Raw genomic sequence first — 21,856 nt, forward strand, 5'->3', positions numbered from 1 at the left:
GGTCAGTCTATGTAACGGAAAGAGCATGTGTTCCTGATGTTTTGTACACTCAGGGTATATCAGTAATGATGACAATATGTCAACTCATACACCGTCACGTTGAAGCATTCCTGAAGTAATAACAGCCAAGTCTTCCTACGCTGAATTAGTTCATATGCAAACATTGCCTCAAAATGTCACACAATATTTTGAATGGACTCCATCTGTGTTAAATAAGTGTCTCACATCATTTCAGAAAAAAAAGTCTCTGTAAGGTCCTTCTGTCGAAGAGTTAATTTCAAGTAAAAATTCAACCATCATTGTACTTTCTGACGGCCATGTTGAAACACATCAGAATTTGAGAGATTTTAAAAACAAGTTATCATCCAATAGGCTTTGATTAAATGTCCAATATCCTCGCCCACTTGGAAATTCTATAACAGTATTATATATGCCAATTATGTGATGGTCTGACCGCATTCTGTCCCCTATCCACACTTTTTAAACTTTTGGTGCCAGAGAGAATGACATAACAAAGTAATCAAGACGACTAGCTTGATTGAGCCTCCACCATGTATATCTAACTAGGTCAGGATATTTAAGCCTCCATATATCCACTACTTCCAACATATCCGTGACATTCATGATTTCCTTATTTATTTATTACATTTTTATTTCACCTTTATTTAACCAGGTAGGCCAGTTGAGAACAAGTTCTCATTTACAACTGCGACCAGGCCAAGATAGAGCAAAGCAGTGCGACAAAAACAACAACACAGAGTTACACATGGTATATAGAAACGTACAGTCAATACTACAATAGAAAAATCTATGTACTTTTGGCTTTTGATACTGTTAACCATGAGATTCTCATTTCAAAATTGTCCAAATTCAACTTTCCCCCCGATGCCTTGTGATGGATGAAATCATACCTTGAAGGCAGAACTCAGTGTGTCAGAGTGAGCAATGAGCTGTCGCCCACTCTTAGCTATGATGTGGGCGTGCCCCAAGGGTCAATACTGGGGCCCCTCCTGTTCAGCCTGTACATTTATGATCTGCCTTCTGTCTGTACTGGGTATGAAGTTCAAATGTATGCAGATGATACAGTGATATATGTGCATGCAAAGAGCAAACAACAAGCTGCACAAGAACTCACTACTGAAATGGTCTAGGTTACAAAGTGGCTCAGTGACTCGTGTTTGCATCTCAATGTGAAAAAAACTGTTTGCATGTTCTTCACAAAGAGGGCAACATATGCTACTGAGTCAGATGTCTATGTGTCAGGGGAGAAGCTCCAGTTGGTATCTGATTTTAAGTACCTTGGCATCATCTCTTTTAAAAAGCATGTGAAAAAGGTAATTCAGATAACCAAATTCAACCTAGCTAATTTCCGATTTATACGAAATTGTTTGACTACAGAGGTAGCAAAACTGTACTTCAAATCTATGATACTCCCCCACTTAACATACTGCTTCACTAGTTGGGCCCAAGCTTGCTGTACAACATTAAAACCTATTCAGTCTGTCTACAAACAGGCTCTCAAAGTGCTTGATTGGAAACCCAATAGCCATCATCACTGTTACATCCTCAGAAAGCATGAGCTCCTGAGTTGGGAAAATCTTGTGCAATACACCGACGCATGTCTTGTATTCAAGATCCTAAATGGCCTGGCTCCCCCTCCACTCAGTATTTTTGTTAAACAGAAAACCCAAACATATGGCAGCAGATCCACAAGGTCTGCCATGAGGTGACTGTATAGTTCCCTTAAGGAAAAGCACCTTTAGTAAATCCGCTTTCTCTGTGAGAGCTTCCCATGTCTGGAATACATTGCCATCAGACACACATAACTGAACCACATATCACACTTTCACAAAATGCATGAAGACATGGCTAAAGGTCAATCAGATTTGTGATCATAATCCCAAGCTGTGTATTGCCGCATTCCATGTTGTCTGTTGTCTGTAGCTTGTGAGGTGTGGAAACACTTTGTTGCTTTTATGAATTTTGTCTTGCTGATTTTTGTTCTATGTTGCTCTGTCTGTATGCTATGTCTTGCTTGTCCTATGTTGCTCTGTCTGTGTGCTATGTCCTGCTTGTCCTATGTTGCTCTGCGTGAGCTCACTGTTCAATGATTGTTTATATTGTAATTGATTTTAATAACCTGCCCAGGGACTGCGGTTGAAAATTAGCCGGCTGGCTAAAACCGGCACTTTTACTGAAACGTTGATTAACTTCTTTGGGGTAGGGGGCAGTATTTTCACGTCCGGATGAAAAGCATGCCCAGAGTAAACGGCCTGCTACAAAGCCATAAAAGCTAGAATATGCATATTATTAGTAGATTTGGATAGCAAATCCTCTGAAGTTTATAAAACTGTTTGAATGATGTCTGTGAGTATAACAGAACTCATATGGCAGGCAAAAACCTGAGAAAAAATCCAACCAGGAAGTGGGAAATCTGAGGTTGGTCGATTTTCAACTCAGCTCCTATTGAAGATACAGTGGGATTTTGGTAATGTTGCACTTCCTAAGGCTTCCAATAGATGTCAACAGTCTGATGCTTCTACTGTGAAGTGGGGCCGAAGGAGAGAGGAATGAGTCAGGTCTATCATGACCTGAACATGCCCTGACCATGCGCGTTCACATGAGAGCGAGCTCTGTTCCATCGCACTTCTGAAGACAATGGAATACTCCGGTTGGAACATTATTGAAGAATTATGTTAAAAACATCCTAAAGATTGATTCAATACTTCGTTTGTCATGATTTTACGGACTGTAATATAACTTTTTTAACTTTTCGTCCGTACTTTCCGTTGGACCTGCCCACGCGTCGTGAGTTTGGAAAGTGTACTGAACGTTAGAACAACAAGGAGGAATTTGGACATTAATGATGGACATTATCGAACAAAACAAACATTTATTGTGGAACTGGGATTCCTGGGAGTGCATTCTGATGAAGATCATCAAAGGTAAGTGAATGTTTATAATGTTACTTCTGACTTCTGTTGACTGCATAATTTGGCGGATATATTTGTGTCTTGATTTGGCTCTGAGCGCCGACTCAGATTATTGCATGGTTTGGTTTTTTCGTAAAGCTTTTTTAAAATCTGACACAGCGGTTGCATTAAGGAGAAGTGCTGTAACGCTCGTCCTCCTCCTCGTCTGAAGAGGAGCATGGATCGGACCAAAACGCAGCGTGGTTTGAATACATACTTGTTTTATTAAAGAAAGACGAACACGAAAAAAACACTTGATAAACTACAAAACAATAAACGACGTTAACAGACCTAAACTTGAGAACATATAACATGAACGCACGAACAGGAAGGAACACACGAATGAATGAACGAAACGAATGAACGAAAACAGTCCCGTGTGGCACAAACACTGACACAGGAACAGGAAAGAACGAACGAAACGAAACAGTACTGTGTGGTCCCGTGTGGCTCAGTTGGTAGAGCATGGCGCTTGCAACGCCAGGGTTGTGGGTTCAATTCCCACGGGGGGACCAGGGTTCAATTCCCATGGGGGGGACCAGGATGAATATGTATGAACTTTCCAATTTGTAAGTCGCTCTGTATAAGAGCGTCTGCTAAATGTCTTAAATGTGTGGTGCAACAAACACAGACACAGCAACAATCACCCACAAACAAACAGTGTGGACAGCCTACCTAAATATGGTTCTCAATCAGAGGAAACGTAAAACACCTGCCCCTGATTGAGAACCATATCAGGCTAATTGAACATGAACCCAACATAGAAACACATAACATAGAATGCCCACCCAGCTCACGTCCTGACCAACTACACAAAGCTAAACAAAAGGAAATAAGGTCAGGAACGTGACAGTACCCCCCCCCCCCCCCAAGGTGCGGACTCCGGCCGCAAAACCTGAACCTATAGGGGACGGGAGGCTCTGGGCAGACTGGCAGTGCAGGCGGCTCTGGGGAGACGGGCAGTGCAGGCGGCACTGGGCAGACGGCAGACTCTGGCCGGCTGAGGCGCACAGTAGGCCTGGTGCGTGGTGCCGGAACTGGTGGTACCGGGCTGGAGACACGCACCTTAAGGCTAGTGCGGGGAGCAGCAACAGGACGCACAGGACTCTGGAGATGCACAGGAGGCTTGGTGCGTGGTGCCGGAACTGGTGGTACCGGGCTGGAGACACGCACCATAGGGCGAGTGCGTGGAGGAGGAACAGGGCTCTGGAGACGCACTGGAAGCCTGGTGCGTGGTGTTTGATATTACCGGCCTTGTCTCAGGATAGTAAGTTGGTGGTTGAGGATATCCTTCTAGTGGTGTGGGGGCTGTGCTTTGGCAAAGTAGGTTGGGTTATATCCTGCCTGTTTGGTCCTGTCCGGGGGTATCGTCCTCCCGACCCCTCCTGTCTCAGCCTCCAGTATTTATGCAACAATAGTTTATGTGTCTGGGGGCTAGGGTCAGTCTGTTATATCTGGAGTATTTCTCCTGTCTTATTCGGTGTCCTGTGTGAATTTAAGTATGCTCTCTCTAATTCTCTCTCACTCTTTCTCTCTCTCTTTCTCTCTCTCTCTTTCTCTCGGAGGACGTAAGCCCTAGGACCATTCCTCAGGACTACCTGGCCTGATTACTCTTTGCTGTCCCCAGTCCACCTGGTCGTGCTGCTGCTCCAGTTTCAACTGTTCTGCCTGTGGCTATGGAACCCTGACCTGTTCACCGGACGTGCTACCTTGTCCCAGACCTGCTGTTTTCAACTCTCTAGAGACACCATGTGCGGTAGAGATACTCTGAATGATCGGCTATGAAAAGCCAACTGACATTTACTCCTGAGGTGCTGACCTGTTGCACCCTCTACAACCACTGTGATAATTATTATCTGACCCTGCTGCTCATCTATGATCTTGGACATGTTCTGTTATAATCTCCACCCGGCACAGCCAGAAGAGGACTGGCCACCCCCCACAATCAAATACATTTGATTGATTGATTGCTTTTGAATTTCTTTGCCCATGGGAGAAATACATTTTGCCCCCCCAGTCCTTTTTCCACACAACTTTATCTAAACGTGTTGAATAGATATTATAAATATAGATATATTCCTTCTCTTTTAGCCAGGTAAATACTAATAGTCTTTTATTATTATCTGTTAAGCCATTACAATTATAACTGGCTATACTTATTTCACCATTTACCATAATGAGATACAAGTTTCAAATCTATTTATCATAACATATGTTTGTAAACTCACCATTAAAAAGTAGCATAGTGATTGAGTGCCCATATAGCTATACCATGATAATTGCATTGCTACTAAGTAAACCTCCAATTGTTCCCCACTATTCCCCCCACATAAAACCCCTCCCCATCCCAAGTTGGGTTGTCATCCCAGTGACCAGCAGACCACCCCCGTTCCCCCGGGTCCCAGGGCCCCCGAGCGACCGGGACCCATCCTTCGAAAAGAGCACACAGTGCCACCCACAGAACAGAAGCAGATCAACCGCCAAAAGCATTTCCATCGCCCTCACTTCGATTTGCATTATATATAGCTATTAAAAAATATATTAATATTAAAAATCCTGCTTATCTTAATTTCCATAATGAACAAATCATTTTCGTAATAATGTAGGCAGTTCATGCTAAGGATTGTTACCTGTAACCAGGATTGCCATTACAAAAATTACATTTTTGGCAAGAAATTATTATTTTAGCAAACAATTATTGAGATTCATCCTATATTGTCCCTAACATCTTTACTCCCTTGCAACAGTTGTGGGATACATACACACACACAAACACTCATACACACTCAACCCCTTTCCCCCACAAACAACCATAAACTCAGATGCTCAACAGTTGTTCCATCCCAGAGCCCAACTCAAAAACGGACTTGATTTACGAATGCATATACAGTTGCAGATGTTTGAGAAGGCATGCAAAATTGAGCAAAAACTGGAAAAAATTGGGAGATTTGATTAACCACTGTCAAGTACTAGGTGACTGAGATCAGATACACCCCCTTCCCCTGAAACACACACACAAGGGTCCCCCGTTGTGACCATTTTCCCAAGCATCTCTGTGCAGTCAGACCTTTGATTATTTTGTGCCACCAGGGCAACAATAATATGCCCCCTCTCTGAATGTCCGAGTGTGACCCCCTCCCCATGGGCTACTGCAGATAGTGTTGCCAGCACTGCCACTACCTAGGTGGGGGCACCCCACCGGAATCCCCACCGGCTAGGTACAAGGTCGTAAAGGTTCTCATTAGCAGCTTTGAGAATTTCCTTGTATATTATGCTCTCCCATCAGGGGGCTTTGGCTTTGTAGGACCAACCCTGCCAGGCAGGCTCAGAATCTTGAGGGGGCGGTGTTGCTTTAGTAGGTCTCTGACCACATTCATCTTTCTGATTTGGCTGCGTATAGGGTACTTACAGCAGGCCCATGAAACAGATAAGGACTTCTCCTTAGTGTATGGGTTGCTCAGGTGGGTGTCCATGGTATAGGGTTGGGGACCATTCCATCAGGATAGAACAATAAATAAATAAACAATATTTATAATTTATTTTAAAATGTTTATCTCATATCTGCACAAAATTGAAAGCTCTCTGGCACAACCTGTCACGCCCTGGCCTTAGTTATCTTTGTTTTCTTTATTATTTTAGTTAGGTCAGGGTGTGACATGGGGGATGTATGTGTTTTGTATTGTCTAGGGGTTTTGTATGTTTATGGGGCAGTGTCTAGTCTAGGTGTATGTATGTCTATGGTTGCCTAGATTGGTTCTCAATTAGAGACAGCTGTCTATCGTTGTCTCTGATTGGGAACCATATTTAGGCAGCCATATTCATTGGGTAGTTCGTGGGTTATTGTCTATGTCTATGTTGCATGTTAGCACATTGTTTTGATTAGCTTCATGTTCGTCGTTTATTGTTTTGTATTAGTTTGTCAAGTGTTCTTCGTTTTTCGTCTTCATTAAAAATAGAAGATGTATTCAAACCACGCTGCGCTTTGGTCCTCCTCTCTTCAATGTTACGACGATCGTGACACAACCTCTGCTCACAAACACACATGGGCTCTGGGATTTGCAACCTTTATCCATCTTCACTCACTTAACACTTTTCCAAACACAAACAAACACACCCCACCTTCCATCACAATAGATCTGCACATACTGTCACGACCCCCGCCGAAGTCGGTCCCTCTCTTTGTTCGAGCGGCGTTCGGCGGTCGAAGTCACCGGTCTTCTAGCCATCGCCGCTCCACCTTTCATTTTCCATTTGTTTTGTCTTGTTTTCCCGCACACCTGGTTTACATCCCCTCATTACTCTACGTGTATATTATCCTCTGTTCCCCCCATGTCTGTGTGTGGTATTGTTCGTTCGCTACGTGTGTGACGCTACAGGCTGGTTTTGCGCCGGGTATTGTTGTAACCCGGGGTCTTGTTATTTGTACCTATTTGTGTATTTGTGCGCTATCGCTTTTTTCTATGGGCCAGAGTGTTGTGACGCAGTTGCATCCGGCTTTTTTCCTCTGCCAGAATAAAGTGTGCCTGTTCACCCATCTCTGCTCTCCTGCACCTGACTTCATTCGACCAGTTGCGCACACTGTGACACATATCCACATACTGTGCCTTCTATGTCCTCTGTTTGCTGTGTTTTATCTCTACCATGTTGATTGAGTACTTTTGTGTTCCAGTTTCTTATATTTAAAAATGCATTATTTCGCTAATTATCCTTTCTTCTAATGCTGTCTTATCAATTTATGAAATACTATAAACAGAAAGTCTAATACTAATTATTTTCCAACATTCCCCCTATCTAGAATGGTATAGCGTAGTTGTAGTTTATTTCTTTAACAATTGATGTATTTTATTGCTTTTCTATATATATTTCTTATTACAATCCCTAACATGGCTAGTATTGGGTGTTGCATTATTTGAGTCCTCTATGGGAACTTTGTAACATTTAGAATATCCATGGACTAGTCTTTGTGTCTTGGAACATTTGGTTATCAATATACAGTTTATCGACTACAAGAGCTACACGTTTCCCTTTTAATCTTTTCTCCTTGAAGACTGGGTACAGAACTTTGCGGCGTTCTGCAATTTCGTTCATGCCTATTTTCATGCCAGCAAGTCTTTTATCCAGGCTTTTAACCATTATTTTATCTTTAAAGAAAACAAATTTGGCAACGATTGGGCGCTCATATCTCTGTCCTCTCTGTCTGAAACAGTGTACATTTCGAGTTGGATTTTGTCGACAGCTTCGCGTGGGATCTGAAGCGCTGTCAGGAGGAACTCCCTCACTACACCCTCAGGAATTTCTCCTTCATTCTCACAGACACCTTTTTACCAGATTTTCTCTCATAGTTTCAGTCTGTATGTCAAGTAAGGCTTCTCTCATAAAGATGTTCTCCTTTTAAGTTCATTAACCTCTCTTGGGTATGGGGCAGTATTTTCACATCCGGATGAAAAGCATGCCCAAAGTAAACTGCCTGTTACTCAGGCCCAGAAGCTAGGATATGCATATAATTGGTAGATTTGGATAGAAAACACTCTAAAGTTTCAAAAAAGGTTAAAATAATGTCTGTGAGTATAAGAGAACTGATATGGCAGGCGAAACCCCGAGGACAAACTATCCCTAAAAAAAAATTCGGCCTGCCACTGTTTTCAAAGGCTGTCACTTTTATTATAAGGCGAAGTCCTCCCAGATTGCCATTCCTAGGGCTTCCACTAGATGTCAACAGTCTTTAGAAAGAGTTTCAGGCTGGGTTTTGGAAAAATTTGCCAGAAATTATAGTTTTTCTAGGTGGCTCCCATTTTGGCTGTAGTGTTTCCAAGCGCGTGAATGAGAACATGTTCTTTGGTATTTTCCTCCGGTAAAGACAATAACGATTCTCCGTATTAAATTGTATAGTTTATTTACGTATTAGGGTACCTAAGGTTTGATTATAAACGTTGTTTGACTTGTTTGGAAAAGTTTATTAGTAACGTTTGGGATATGCATTTTGATGGAGGGAAACTGGGTGGATTATTGACTGAAGCGCGCCAGCTAAACTGAGTTTTTATGGATATAAAGAAGGACATTATCTAACAAAAGGACCATTTGTGATGTAACTGGGACCTTTTGGAGTGCCAACAGAAGAAGATCATCAAAGGTAAGGCATTTATTATATCGCTATTTCTAACTTTCGTGTCGCACCTGCCTGGTTGAAATATGTTTTTCATGGTTTTGTATGTGGGGCGCTGTCTTCAGATAATTGCATGGTGTGCTTTCGCCGTAAAGCCTTTTTGAAATCTGACACAGTGGCTGGATTAACAAGAAGTTAAGCTTTATTTTGATGTATTACACTTGTGATTTTATGAAAGTTAAATATTTATAATTTTATAATGCAATTTCACTGGATGTTGGCCAGGTGGGGCGCTACCGTCCCACCTGCCCATAAGAAGTTTTAATGTCCATTTCAATCTTATTCACTGTCCCTTTTAGCTTGTTTGTTTCTTTCTCCATTGTCACAGCTTTTTCGTCCCTCATCTCAAGGCTCGCCTTTAACTCATTTGTATCATTAATGGGTAGTTCAATTATACCCAGTTTTTCATTTATTGATTTCAACAGATCAGTTTCCACCCTTACCATACCCGGGGGTTAAAAGCTTAAATCGTCTGTGTCCATCGAGGAGTGGCGTTTTCTTTTGGAGATTGGTTCTCCTTGTTTACTCTCCGTTATGTTTGGGTGTTGCTTGTTTTCCTATTATTTGTAGATACATTTCTCTAGCCTTATGATTTGTTTTGTGTTGTTATCCAGATTGTTATCCTGTTATCCAGATCCAGTGCTAATATCTTGTTTGTTTTTATCTTGAGGTGATTTGCACTGCTATGTTCAGTCCGCCATCTTGCCGCCTAGCAGTCCTGTCTTTAGTAATACCCATCTTACATGTAATCTATTACATGCTGGTTTATTCATTGTAAGAAAGTCCCACTCGTTGAATCCACCATAGAGGTTACAGTAAAACTAGTCAACCCACTCACATCTGGCCCAGTCCAGGCAGTGAAACTGAAACTAGACTGGTAGCTGTGGGAGTGAAACAGATTTGCATAGACAGGGCTCGGTGGTTCTGCTTGTCCCAGAATAGAGCAGCACTGTCACCAGATGTTCACCCTGTCCCCAGGGGCTTGGAGGTAGAGAAGACTATAACTCTACTTTCTATCTTGAAGTAGTGGCACTTGCAATATTAGTCATTTTAATAATGTATTTAACTTCAAATCACAGACTATAACACACGTCCAAGACACCCGTAGACTGTGTGATGGTTCTTATTTTATTGCTGTAAAGTCTGTCAAGTTAAACATGTCTGACACAGACTCAGTATCCTGATGAGTAAAGACAGTCATCAACTACTACCATGGCAGAGCCTCTTCTATTATATCATAGTATATTGAGATGGTATTAATTACTGGTCAATGATGATGTTAAGTGAGAATGAGGTTTAGGCCTGACAGTTTTCAAAGACACCATGAATCAGCCTTACTGATGACATTTATTTTTCCAGAATATTACAAATATATCTATGATCCAGTTAACTAATAGAAACAACACAATTATGGATTGCAAAAATACATCTTTATTTGATTCCATTATTACATAGTTGAAGCATCAAAGCAAACATGATAGTGAATAAAACAGATCACATCAAATCTAAAACGAACAAAATCCATACAGAATGGATTGTTACATGAACTCAAGCCAAGCCCCCTGTTATTCTATACGAGAGTGATCACTAAATCAGAGAACGAAGCAAGTCAAAGCAGAGGAACCAGCAATCTCTCTCCACAGGGGTGTGTGACTGGTGGGTCCTACACAGAACAGTCAGCCTTCCTCAGGGTCTTGGTGACTGGAGTCTGAGATTTCTGCTGGGCTTCACAGGTCACCTCTCCTGCCTTGGTCCACTCCTGGGCAGTGAGAGTCAGGGTGCTGCTCCAGCTGTACAGACCGCCCTTCTCCAGGACCCCGGGACTGGCCTCCTGCTTCTTGCTGGTCCCGTCCACTTTCCAGCTCATGATCCAGTCTGAGGGGAAGCCCTTGTTGGCCAGACACGTCAGTGTGGCTGTTGTTGTACTGGACAGCTCCTCACTAGAGGGGGGCAGGACGGTGAGGGTGGGAGCACTGTTACCTGGAACAAACAGAAGACATTAACTTATTAACTACATCAAGTACAACTACAGTAAGAGCTCATCTTCAGCAAAGTACACATCAAAATAAAGTGAATTGGAAATGCCCTCTAAATATGAATGTACAAGTTAGATTGTTTAGTAATATGATAAAGCAGATTTATGAACCGAACAAGTATTAAATAAGCAGAGTTACAAGTTATACGACGTCTGTTATACATGTCATACAGATATTATTTAGGAATGGATCTGATGAGAATGGCCTAGTCATATTCATAGTATTTGCAGAATTTGAGCCAAAATTATTTTTAATCACATATCAACCATGTTAGTTCATGAAGTTGGTTACCAACATAACTGAGACCTTTTGTCTTCACACTAACAGTGAAGGCTACCATGAACTCAATCCATCAATAATGACTACTATATCCAATATTATTAAATAATTGTCATACCAGAACTAAGAGTTATATTCTGCAATCATACAAATCAGACATAAATAAACCTACAATTTAAAATTTTGAGTCAATAAAATGTTAGTTGAAAGAAGGCCCAGTCAAAAGCAATTAAAACATTTAGAAAATCTAAAATCGCAATATTTTCATAGAGACAGAGTGTAATAATAATATACTTAGTGTATTCAGAAAGAAATATCAAGAGAGCTTGTTACTTACTTCCAACATCTAGTCTGGTGCCGCTACCAAAAGTGTACCACAGTGATACAATCCCTGTTACTGCTGGTACAAAAACCTCCTGACCATTGGACAAGCTGAATTTCTTTAGACTGTGGTTCAAATCATTGACTCTAATATGGCATGAATACTTGCCAAAGATGATTTTATCTTGTTCATTAGAAATAAAGTGTTTTTGTTTTGTTTTCCCAAAGAATTTGCTGAAACTACTGTTTATTTCCTACAAGGTGCAGTATGTTTATTCATACACTGTCACGTTCCTGACCTATTTCTGTTAGTTTGTTATATGTGTTAGTTGGTCAGGACGTGAGTTTGGGTGGGCATTCTATGTTTTCTGTTTCTATGTTGGTTTATGGGTTGCCTGGTATGGCTCTTAATTAGAGGCAGGTGTTTGGCGTTCCTCTAATTAAGAGTCATATTTAGGTAGGTGTTTTCACAGTGTTCGTTGTGGGTGATTGTCTCCTGTGTCTGTGTTTGTAGCACCATACGGGACTGTTCGGTTTTGTTTGTTCATAGTTATTTTATGTGTAGGCTATTTTCCTGTTCGTGCGTTCTCGTGTGTTATGTGAGTCCGTCGTCCAGGTCTGTCTACACCGTTTGTTATTTTGTTAGTTTAGTCAAGTGTATTTCGTTTCGTGTTTTTTCCCGTCTTGTTTAATAAATTATGTCTTCAACATCCGCTGCATTTTGGTTCCCTCACTACTCCTCCTTTTCGGTTGAAGAGGAGGAGGACGGCCGTTACAGAATCACCCACCAATCCAGAACCAAGCAGCGTAATTTCGAGCAACGGGAGAGTATACAGGACTTGTGGAGTTGGGAGCAAGTATTTAACGGAGAAGGACCATGGGCTAAAGTGAATCACCGTCCATGGGAACAGCTGGAGGCAGTTCGGAGAGCGGAGGAAAAGAGAGAGAGGAACCGGCGTTATGAGGGGACGCATCTTGCACGGAAGCCCGAAAAGCCCGTGAGTAACACCCAAAAATTTCTTGGGGGGTGGCTAAGAGGTAGTGGGCCAAGGGCAGGTAGGAGACCTGCGCCCACTTCCCAGGCTAACCGTGGAGAGCGGGAGTACGGGCAGACACTGTGTTACTTGCAGTAGAGCGCACGGTGTCTCCTGTACGTGTTCATAGCCCGGTGCGGGTTATTCCACCTCCCCGCACTGGTAGGGCTAGATTGGGCATTGAGCCAGGTGTCATGAGGCCGGCTCAACGCGTCTGGTCTCCAGTGCGTCTCCTCGGGCCGGCTTACATGGCACCAGCCTTACGCATGGTGTCCCCGGTTCGCCTGCATAACCCAGTGCGGGCTATTCCACCTCGCCGCACTGGCAGGGCGACGGGGACCATTCAACCAGGTAAGGTTGGGCAGGCTCAGTGCTCAAGAGAGCCAGTACGCCTGCACGGTCCGGTATTTCCGGCGCTACCTCCCCGCCCCAGCCCAGTACCACCAGTGCCTACACCACGCACCAGGCTTCCAGTGCGTTTCCAGAGCCCTGTTCCTCCTCCACGCACTCTTCCTATGGTGCGTGTATCCAGTTCGGTGCCTCCAGTTCCGGCAACACGCACTAAGCCTCATGTGCGTCTCCTAAGTCCTGTGCACACTGTTGTTTCTCCCCGTACTCGTCCTGATGTGCGTGCACTCAGCCCGGTGCCACCAGTGCCGGTACCACGCACCAGGAATACAGCACGCTTTGAGAGTTCAGTGTGCCCTGTCCCTGCTCCCCGCACTAGGCTTGAAGTGCGTGTCCTCAGTCAGGTGCCTCCAGTTACGGCACCGCGCACCAAGCCTACAGTGCGTCTCAGCCGGCCAGAGTCTGCCGTCTGCCCAACGGCGCATGAACTGCCTGTCTGCCATGAGCCTGCAAAGCTGCCCGTCTGCCATGAGCCTACAGAGCCTTCCGCCAGACAGGAGCAGCCAGAGCCTTCCGCCAGACAGGTGCAGTCTGAGCCATCCGTCTCCGCAGCGCCATCTGAGCCATCCGTCTCCGCAGCGCCATCTGAGCCATCCGTCTCCGCAGCGCCATCTGAGCCATCCGTCTCCCCAGCGCCGTCTGAGTCATCCGTCTCCCCAGCGCCGTCTGAGCCATCCGTCTCCCCAGCGCCGTCTGAGCCATCCGTCTGTCCTGAGCCATTAGAGCCGCCCGTCTGTCCCGAGCCGTCAGAGCCGATAGTCAGTCAGGAGCCGCTAGAGCCAGTTATCAGTCAGGATCTGCCAGAGCCGCCAACCAGACAGGATCTGCCAGAGCCGCCAACCAGACAGGATCTGCCAGAGCCGCCAACCAGACAGGATCTGCCAGAGCCGCCAACCAGACAGGATCTGCCAGAGCCGTCAGTGAGCCATGAGCGTCCAGAGCCGTCAGCGAGCCATGAGCGTCGAGAGCCGTCAGCGAGCCATGAGCGTCGAGAGCCGTCAGCCAGCCATGAGCGTCGAGAGCCGTCAGCCAGCCATGAGCGTCGAGAGCCGTCAGCCAGCCATGAGCGTCGAGAGCCGTCAGCCAGCCATGAGCGTCGAGAGCCGTCAGCCAGCCATGAGCGTCGAGAGCCGTCAGCCAGCCATGAGCGTCCAGAGCCGTTAGCCAGTCATGAGCTGTCCCTTAGCCCGGAGCGGCTATTTACCCAGAACTGCCCCTCAGTCCAGAGCTGTCTCTCTGTCCGGAGCTGCCTTTCAGTCCGGAGTTGCCCCTCTATCCTGATCTCCCTCTCTATCCTGAGCTATCTCTATATCCTGATCTATCCCTCTGTCTTGAGCTATCCCTCTGTCTTGATCTATCCCTCTGTCCCGGTGCTGCCCCTGTTGTTGATGTTACCAAGAGGATTTTGTGGGGGTAAGATGAGGGTGGACATTCATAGGGGGAGATGGAAGCTGGGATTGACTATGGTGGGGTGGGGACCTCGCCCGGAGCCTGAGCCACCACCGTGGTCAGATGCCCACCCAGACCCTCCCCTAGACTTTGTGCTGGTGCGCCCGGAGTTCGCACCTTATGGGGGGGGTTATGTCACGTTCCTGACCTATTTCTGTTAGTTTGTTATATGTGTTAGTTGGTCAGGACGTGAGTTTGGGTGGGCATTCTATGTTTTCTGTTTCTATGTTGGTTTATGGGTTGCCTGGTATGGCTCTTAATTAGAGGCAGGTGTTTGGCGTTCCTCTAATTAAGAGTCATATTTAGGTAGGTGTTTTCACAGTGTTCGTTGTGGGTGATTGTCTCCTGTGTCTGTGTTTGTAGCACCATACGGGACTGTTCGGTTTTGTTTGTTCATAGTTATTTTATGTGTAGGCTATTTTCCTGTTCGTGCGTTCTCGTGTGTTATGTGAGTCCGTCGTCCAGGTCTGTCTACACCGTTTGTTATTTTGTTAGTTTAGTCAAGTGTATTTCGTTTCGTGTTTTTTCCCGTCTTGTTTAATAAATTATGTCTTCAACATCCGCTGCATTTTGCTTCCCTCAATACTCCTCCTTTTCGGTTGAAGAGGAGGAGGACCGCCGTTACATACACCTAATCTAGAATGTAGGCTAATCACTCACTGTCCATATAATGTGTAGGTCTTGTATATTGTTTCCCCAAAAACATGTAGAAAAAATCTTTATCTGGACACCGGCACTCTGCTTTCAATGTTATATCGTTTACAGAAAATTACCTTGACAATATAAAGTTATTATTTTATACAGTACTGGACAAATTAATTAACAATTGAATGCTAATGATTATACATCTCTTTTTCAGAGTCCAGATCACTGTGTCTCCTGCAGTGAAAACTGTTTCAGTGGGTTACTCAGTCAGTCTCAGTTGTAATCATTAAGTTTAACACAACTTAACCATCATTAAGTTTAACACAACAGTGGTAGGCCTGATCACCAACAACGACGAGACAGCCTATAGGGAGGAGGTCAGAGACCTGGCTGGGTGGTGCCAGAATAACAACCTATCCCTCAACGTAACCAAGACTAAGGAGATGATTGTGGACTACAGGAAAAGGAGCACCGAGCACGTCCCCATTCTCATCGACGGGGCTGTAGTGGAGCAGGTTGAGAGCTTCAAATTCCTTGGTGTCCATATCAACAACAAACTAGAATGGTCCAAACACACCAAGACAGTCATGAAGAGGGCACGACAAAGCCTATTCCCCCTCAGAAAACGAAAAAGATTTGGCATGGGTCCTGAGATCCTCAAAAGGTTCTACAGCTGCAACATTGAGAGCATCCTGACCGGTTGTATCACTGCTTGGTACGGCAATTGCTCGGCCTCCGACCGCAAGGCACTTCAGAGGGTAGTGCGTACGGCCCAGTACATCACTGGGGCAAAGCTGCCTGCCATCCAGGACCTCTACACCAGGCGGTGTCAGAGGAAGGCCCTGAAAACTGTCAAAGACCCCAGCCACCCCAGTCATGGACTGTTCTCTCTACTACCGCATGGCAAGCGGTAACGGAGTGCCAAGTCTAGGACAAAAAGGATTCTCAACAGTTTTTACCCCCAAGCCATAAGACTCCTGAACAGGTAACCAAATGGTTACCCGGACTATTGCATTGTGTGCCCCCCCTAACCCCTCTACTGCTACTCTCTGTTCATCATATATGCACAGTCACTTTAACCATACCCACATGTACATACTACCTCAATAAGCCTGACTAACCGGTGTCTGTATATAGCCTTGCTACTCTTATTTTCAAATGTCTTTTTACTGTTGTTTTATTTCTTTACTTACCTACACACACACACACCATACTTTTTTCTCCCTCCGCACTATTGGTTAGAGCCTGTAAGTAAGCATTTCACTTAAAGGTTGTATTCGGCGCACATGACAAATAAACTTCGATTTGATTTGATTGCTAATGATACATTTCATCTCTGTTTGAGTCCAGAGGCCAGGTCACTGTGACTCAGACTCCTGCAGTGAAAACTTTTTCAGTGGGACACTCAGTCAGTCTCAGCTGTAAGACCAGCAGTGCTGTATACAGTGAGGGCAATGGACACTATTTGCACTGGTAACAGAAACCTGGAGGAGCTCCTCAACTCCTGATGCACACTTCCAACCAACGTCAGTCTGGGATTCCATCTAGATTCAGTGGCAGTGGATCTGGGAGTGACTTCACTCTGACCATCAGTGGAGTCCAGGCTGAAGATGCAGGAGATTACTACTGTAAGAGTTTACACATCCCCAATAGTAAATATGTGTTCACACAGTTATACAGAGTCGTACAAAAACCTCCCTCAGTCAGACTGCACAGTGACTGTACTGCTACAGCTGGGACCTACTGCAGGTGCTGAGGGGGAAGAGACAGTGACATGGAACACTGATCAGTAGAGGAGGTCAACTTTGAAAATGGTTGGAAAGTATCATACAAATCACACGTTCTCCAACGTCGTCATCTTCGTCATCATCATCATCATGGCTGTAACTTGTTATATTGGTCATGAACTGAAAGTGTATATAAAAGTTATTAGACATTTTGGAACACATTACCAGTCCATATGTAGAGTAAGATCTACTGATGTTAAATCAGCATCAGCCCCCCAAACCAAATCCCTACATGAGCTTCACAACCAATTATTGATGTGATCATCTAGCATGTATTAATGAGCTGTTAGATCTGTGAATGAGACATGATGCTGGGCTCAAACAAGAAACACATTTATGTAGAGACAAACTACACACTATTATCGTAAAGTATGATATCCATTTTCTATGTTACAAATTCCACCATAGATGTCACCAGCAGCCTACCACCCTGCATCCCACTGCTGGCTTGCTTCTGAAGCAAAGCAGTGTTGGTCCTGGTCAGTCCCTGGATGGGAGACCAGATACTGCTGGAAGTGGTGTTGGAGGGCCAGTAGGAGGCACTCTTTCCTCAGGTCTAAAAACAATATCCCAATGCACCAGCGTAGTTGCCCTGTGTAGGGTGCCGTCTTTCGGATGGGACATTAAATGGGTGTCCTGACTCTGAGGTCATTAAAGATCCCATGGCACTTATCATAAGAGTAGAGGTGTTAACCCTGGTGTCCTGGCTAAATTCCCAAGCTGTCCCTTATACCATCACAGTCACCTAATAATCCCCAGCTTACAACTGGCTCATTCATCCCCCTCCTCTCCCCTGTAACTATTCCCCAGGTAGTTGCTGTAAATGAGAATGTGTTCTCAGTCAACATACGTGGTAAAAAAAAAAAATTAAACCTGTCCACTCCCTCACATCTGGCCCAGTCCAGTGTATTTCACTCAGTGAAACTGTTCAACTGATGGAGTGATACATAGACAGGACAGGGTGGTTCTGCTTGTCCCAGAATAGAGCAGCACAGTCACCATATTAGAAATGAAACATTATAAACATAAACTCAGCAAAAAAAGAAATATCCTCTCACTGTCAACTGTGTTTATTTTCAGCAAACTTAACATGTGTAAATATTTGTATGAACATAAGAAGATCCAACAACAGACATAAACTGAACAAGTTCCACAAACATGTCACTAACAGAAATTGAATAATGTGTCCCTGAACAAATGGGGGGTCAATATCAAAAGTAACAGTCAGTATCTGGTGTGGCCACCATCTGCATTAAGTACTGCAGTGCATCTCCTCCTCATGGACTGCACCAGATTTGCCAGTTCTTGCTGTGAGATGTTACCCCACTCTTCCACCAATGCACCTGCAAGTTCCCGGACATTTCTGGGGGGAATGGCCCTAGCCCTCACCCTCCGATCCAAAATGTCCCAGACGTGCTCAATGGGATTGAGATCCGGGCTCTCAATCCCACTGCCATGGCAGAACACTGACATTCCAGTCTTGCAGGAAATCACGCACAGAACGAGCCGTATGGCTGGTGGCATTGTCATGCTGGAGGGTCATGCCAGGATGAGCCTGCAGGAAGGGTACCACATGAGGGAGGAGGATGTCTTACCTGTAATGCACAGTGTTGAGATTGCCTGCAATCCGACCATCGCCCCTGGTGAGACGAAACCGCGACTTATCAGTGAAGAGCACTTTTTGCCAGTCCTGTCTGGTCCAGCGACGGTGGGTTTGTGCCCATAGGCAACGTTGTTGCTAGTGATGTCTGGTGAGGACCTGCCTTACAACAGGCCTACAAGCCCTCAGTCCAGCCTCTCTCAGCCTATTGCGGACAGTGTGAGCACTGATGGAGGGATTGTGCGTTCCTGGTGTAACTCATTGTAGAGTTGTAGAGTTACACCAGGAACAGCAGCGTTGCAGTTCTTGACACGAACCAGTGCCCCTGGCACCTACTATTATACCCTGTTCAAAGGAACTAGCATCTTTGTGACACCCAGCATCATAACCATGTCATAATATGACATAACAGCTGACATAACAGCTGACATACAACACTGTCATGACCCATATATTTACACCTGTGACATATATTGCATTATTTAATCGCTGGTTATGACACCTACATAAGAGTTTGTTTTGTTTCGTAAATCCTTTGTTGTTGTTGTAATGAATGCTTTACAGTCATGTTTTGTTTTCTTTGTATTTTAAATAACTTGTAGGAAATAACGTTACATTTTGTGACTATCATGAAGCATTATGACCATCCTGTGTCACTTTACTTGGACTAAGAAAATACACTTTATGACACTGTCAAGAAGCATTATGACCATCATAATCTTATAAGCCAGATAGGCTTATGACGAACATGCCCTTATGTCAGTCATCAGTCAAAAAGAGGGTGTCTTGTCCTGCTCCTGAAATCTGCTCCTGCACACATCCCGGTCATCAGCAACAGAGCATTTGGTACAGTAGGTGCATGTCTGACATCAATTTCAGAAAATGTTATATAACATAAACATACTGTTGACAAGTAGGCTATGGTGTAATGGAATGTTTTGCCTTGTGTGGTAGGTTGTGTGGGTTTCAACACTCTTGTGTAGGTGTCATAACCAGCCATAAAATACAGCAATATAAATGTCACAAGAGGTCAAAATATATGTGTCATGACAGTGTTATGACCATATTATGACAGATTATTACAAGTTATGTCAGCTGTTATGACATGGTTATGACCGTGTCATAGTGTTAAGTAAAGTGTTACAACACAATCCATGTCTCTAGCCTTAAATTCCTTGTTTAACCTGTCTCCCCCCCTTCATCTACATCGATGGAAGTGGATTTAACAAGTAACATAAATAAGGGAAAAATAGCTTTCACCTGGTCAGTCTATGTAACGGAAAGAGCATGTGTTCCTAATGTTTTGTACACTCAGGGTATATCAGTAATGATGACAATATGTCAACTCATACACCGTCACGTTAAATCATTCCTGAAGTAATAACAGCCAAGTCTTCCTATGCTGAATTAGTTCATATGCAAATATTGCCTCAAAATGTCACACAATATTTTGAATGGACTCCATCTGTGTTAAATAAGTGTCTCACATCATTTCAGAAAAAAGCACATTCTCTGTAAGGTCCTTCCGTCGAAGAGTTAATTCCAAGTAAAAATCAACACATCAGAGTATGAGAGATTTTAAAAACAAGTTATCATCCAATAGGCTTTGATTAAATTTCCAATATCCTCGGCCACGTGGAAATTCTATAACAGTATTATATATGCCAATTATGTGATGTCTGACCGCATTCTGTCCCCTATCAACACTTTTTAAACATTTGTGTCACGGTTGTCGTAAGAACGGGACCAAGGCGCAGCGGATGTTGAGTTCCACATATTTATTTCCAAGTGAAACTTCAGCAAAACAAAAATAGACCAATAAACGAACAACTAAACGTGACTATGTGGTGCACATGCACAAACACAAAACAATATCCCACAAACACAGGTGGGAGAAATATCTACTTAAATATGATCCCCAATTAGAGACAACGATTACCAGCTGCCTCTAATTGGGAATCATACAAACCACCAACATAGAAAATATAAACTAGAACACAACATAGATATTATAAACTAGAATACCCCCTAGTCACGCCCTGACCTACTACACCATAGAGAAACAAGGGCTCTCTATGGTCAGGGCGTGACAATTTGATGTCAGAGAGAATTACATAACAAAGTAATCAAGACGACTAGCTTGATTGAGCCTGACAAATGAGGCTCCATTGAGCCTGACAAAAAACAACACAGTTACACATGGGATAAACAAATGTACAGTCAATAACAAAATAGAAAAATCTATGTACAGTGTGTGCAGATAAAGTAAAATTAGGTAGGTAAGGCAATAAATAGGCCATAGTGGCAAAATAATTACAATTGAGCATTAACACTGGAGTGATTGATGTGCAAATGATGATGTGCAAGTAGAGATACTGGGGTGCAAAAGAGGAAAACAATAAATAACAATATGGGGATGAGGTAGTTGGGTGGGCTATTTACAGATGCGCTGTTTAAGCTGATGCTTAAAGTTAGAGGGAGATATAAGTCTCCAGCTTCAGTGATTTTTGCAATTCGTTCCAGTCATTGGCAGCAGAGAACTGGAAGGAGAGGCGGCCAAAGAAGGTGTTGGCTTTGGGGATGACCAGTGAAATATTCCTGCTGGAGCGCGTGCTACGGGTGGGTGTTGCTATGGTGACCAGTGAGCTGAGATAAGGCGGGGCTTTACCTAGCAAAGACTTATAGATGACCTGTACCCAGTGGGTTTGGCGACGAATATGTAGGGAGGGCCAGCCAACAAGAGCATACAGGTCGCAGTGGTGGATAGTATATGGGGCTTTGGTGACAAAACGGATGGCACTGAGATTGACTACATCCAATTTGCTGAGTAGAGTAGAGTGTTGGAGGCTATTTTGTAAATGACATCGCCAAAGGCAAGGATCGGTAGGATAGTCAGTTTTACGAGGGTATGTTTGGCAGCATGAGTGAAGGAGGCTTTGTTGCCAAATAGGAAGCCGATTCTAGATTTAATTTTGAATTGGAGATGCTTAATGTGAGTCTGGAAGGAGAGTTTACAGTCTAACCAGACACCTAGGTATTTGTAGTTGTCCACATATTCTAAGTCAGAACCGTCCAGAGTAATGATGCTGGTTGGGCGGGCAGCAATCTGTTGAAGAGCATGCATTTAGTTTTACTTGCATTTAAGAGCAGTTGGAGGCCACG

At 44.0% G+C, this 21,856-nt stretch overlaps 1 non-coding gene and 1 gene segment (V, D, J or C); one reads left to right on the top strand and one right to left on the bottom strand.

Annotated features, from left to right (window-relative positions):
* Window positions 1–3,410: 3,410 nt before the first annotated feature.
* trnaa-ugc (transfer RNA alanine (anticodon UGC)) lies at window positions 3,411–3,487 on the top strand. The gene has a single exon. It is a non-coding gene; the product is annotated as a tRNA-Ala (tRNA).
* Window positions 3,488–10,546: 7,059 nt separating this feature from the next.
* On the bottom strand, window positions 10,547–17,165 carry LOC139565716 (Ig kappa-b4 chain C region-like). The segment is given in 3 exon segments: window positions 10,547–11,115; window positions 11,788–11,897; window positions 17,146–17,165. Coding segments are annotated over 3 exon segments (447 nt in total).
* Window positions 17,166–21,856: the final 4,691 nt, after the last annotated feature.

The sequence above is a fragment of the Salvelinus alpinus genome, chromosome 37 (genome assembly GCF_045679555.1).
Source record: "Salvelinus alpinus chromosome 37, SLU_Salpinus.1, whole genome shotgun sequence".
Lineage (NCBI taxonomy): Eukaryota > Metazoa > Chordata > Actinopteri > Salmoniformes > Salmonidae > Salvelinus > Salvelinus alpinus.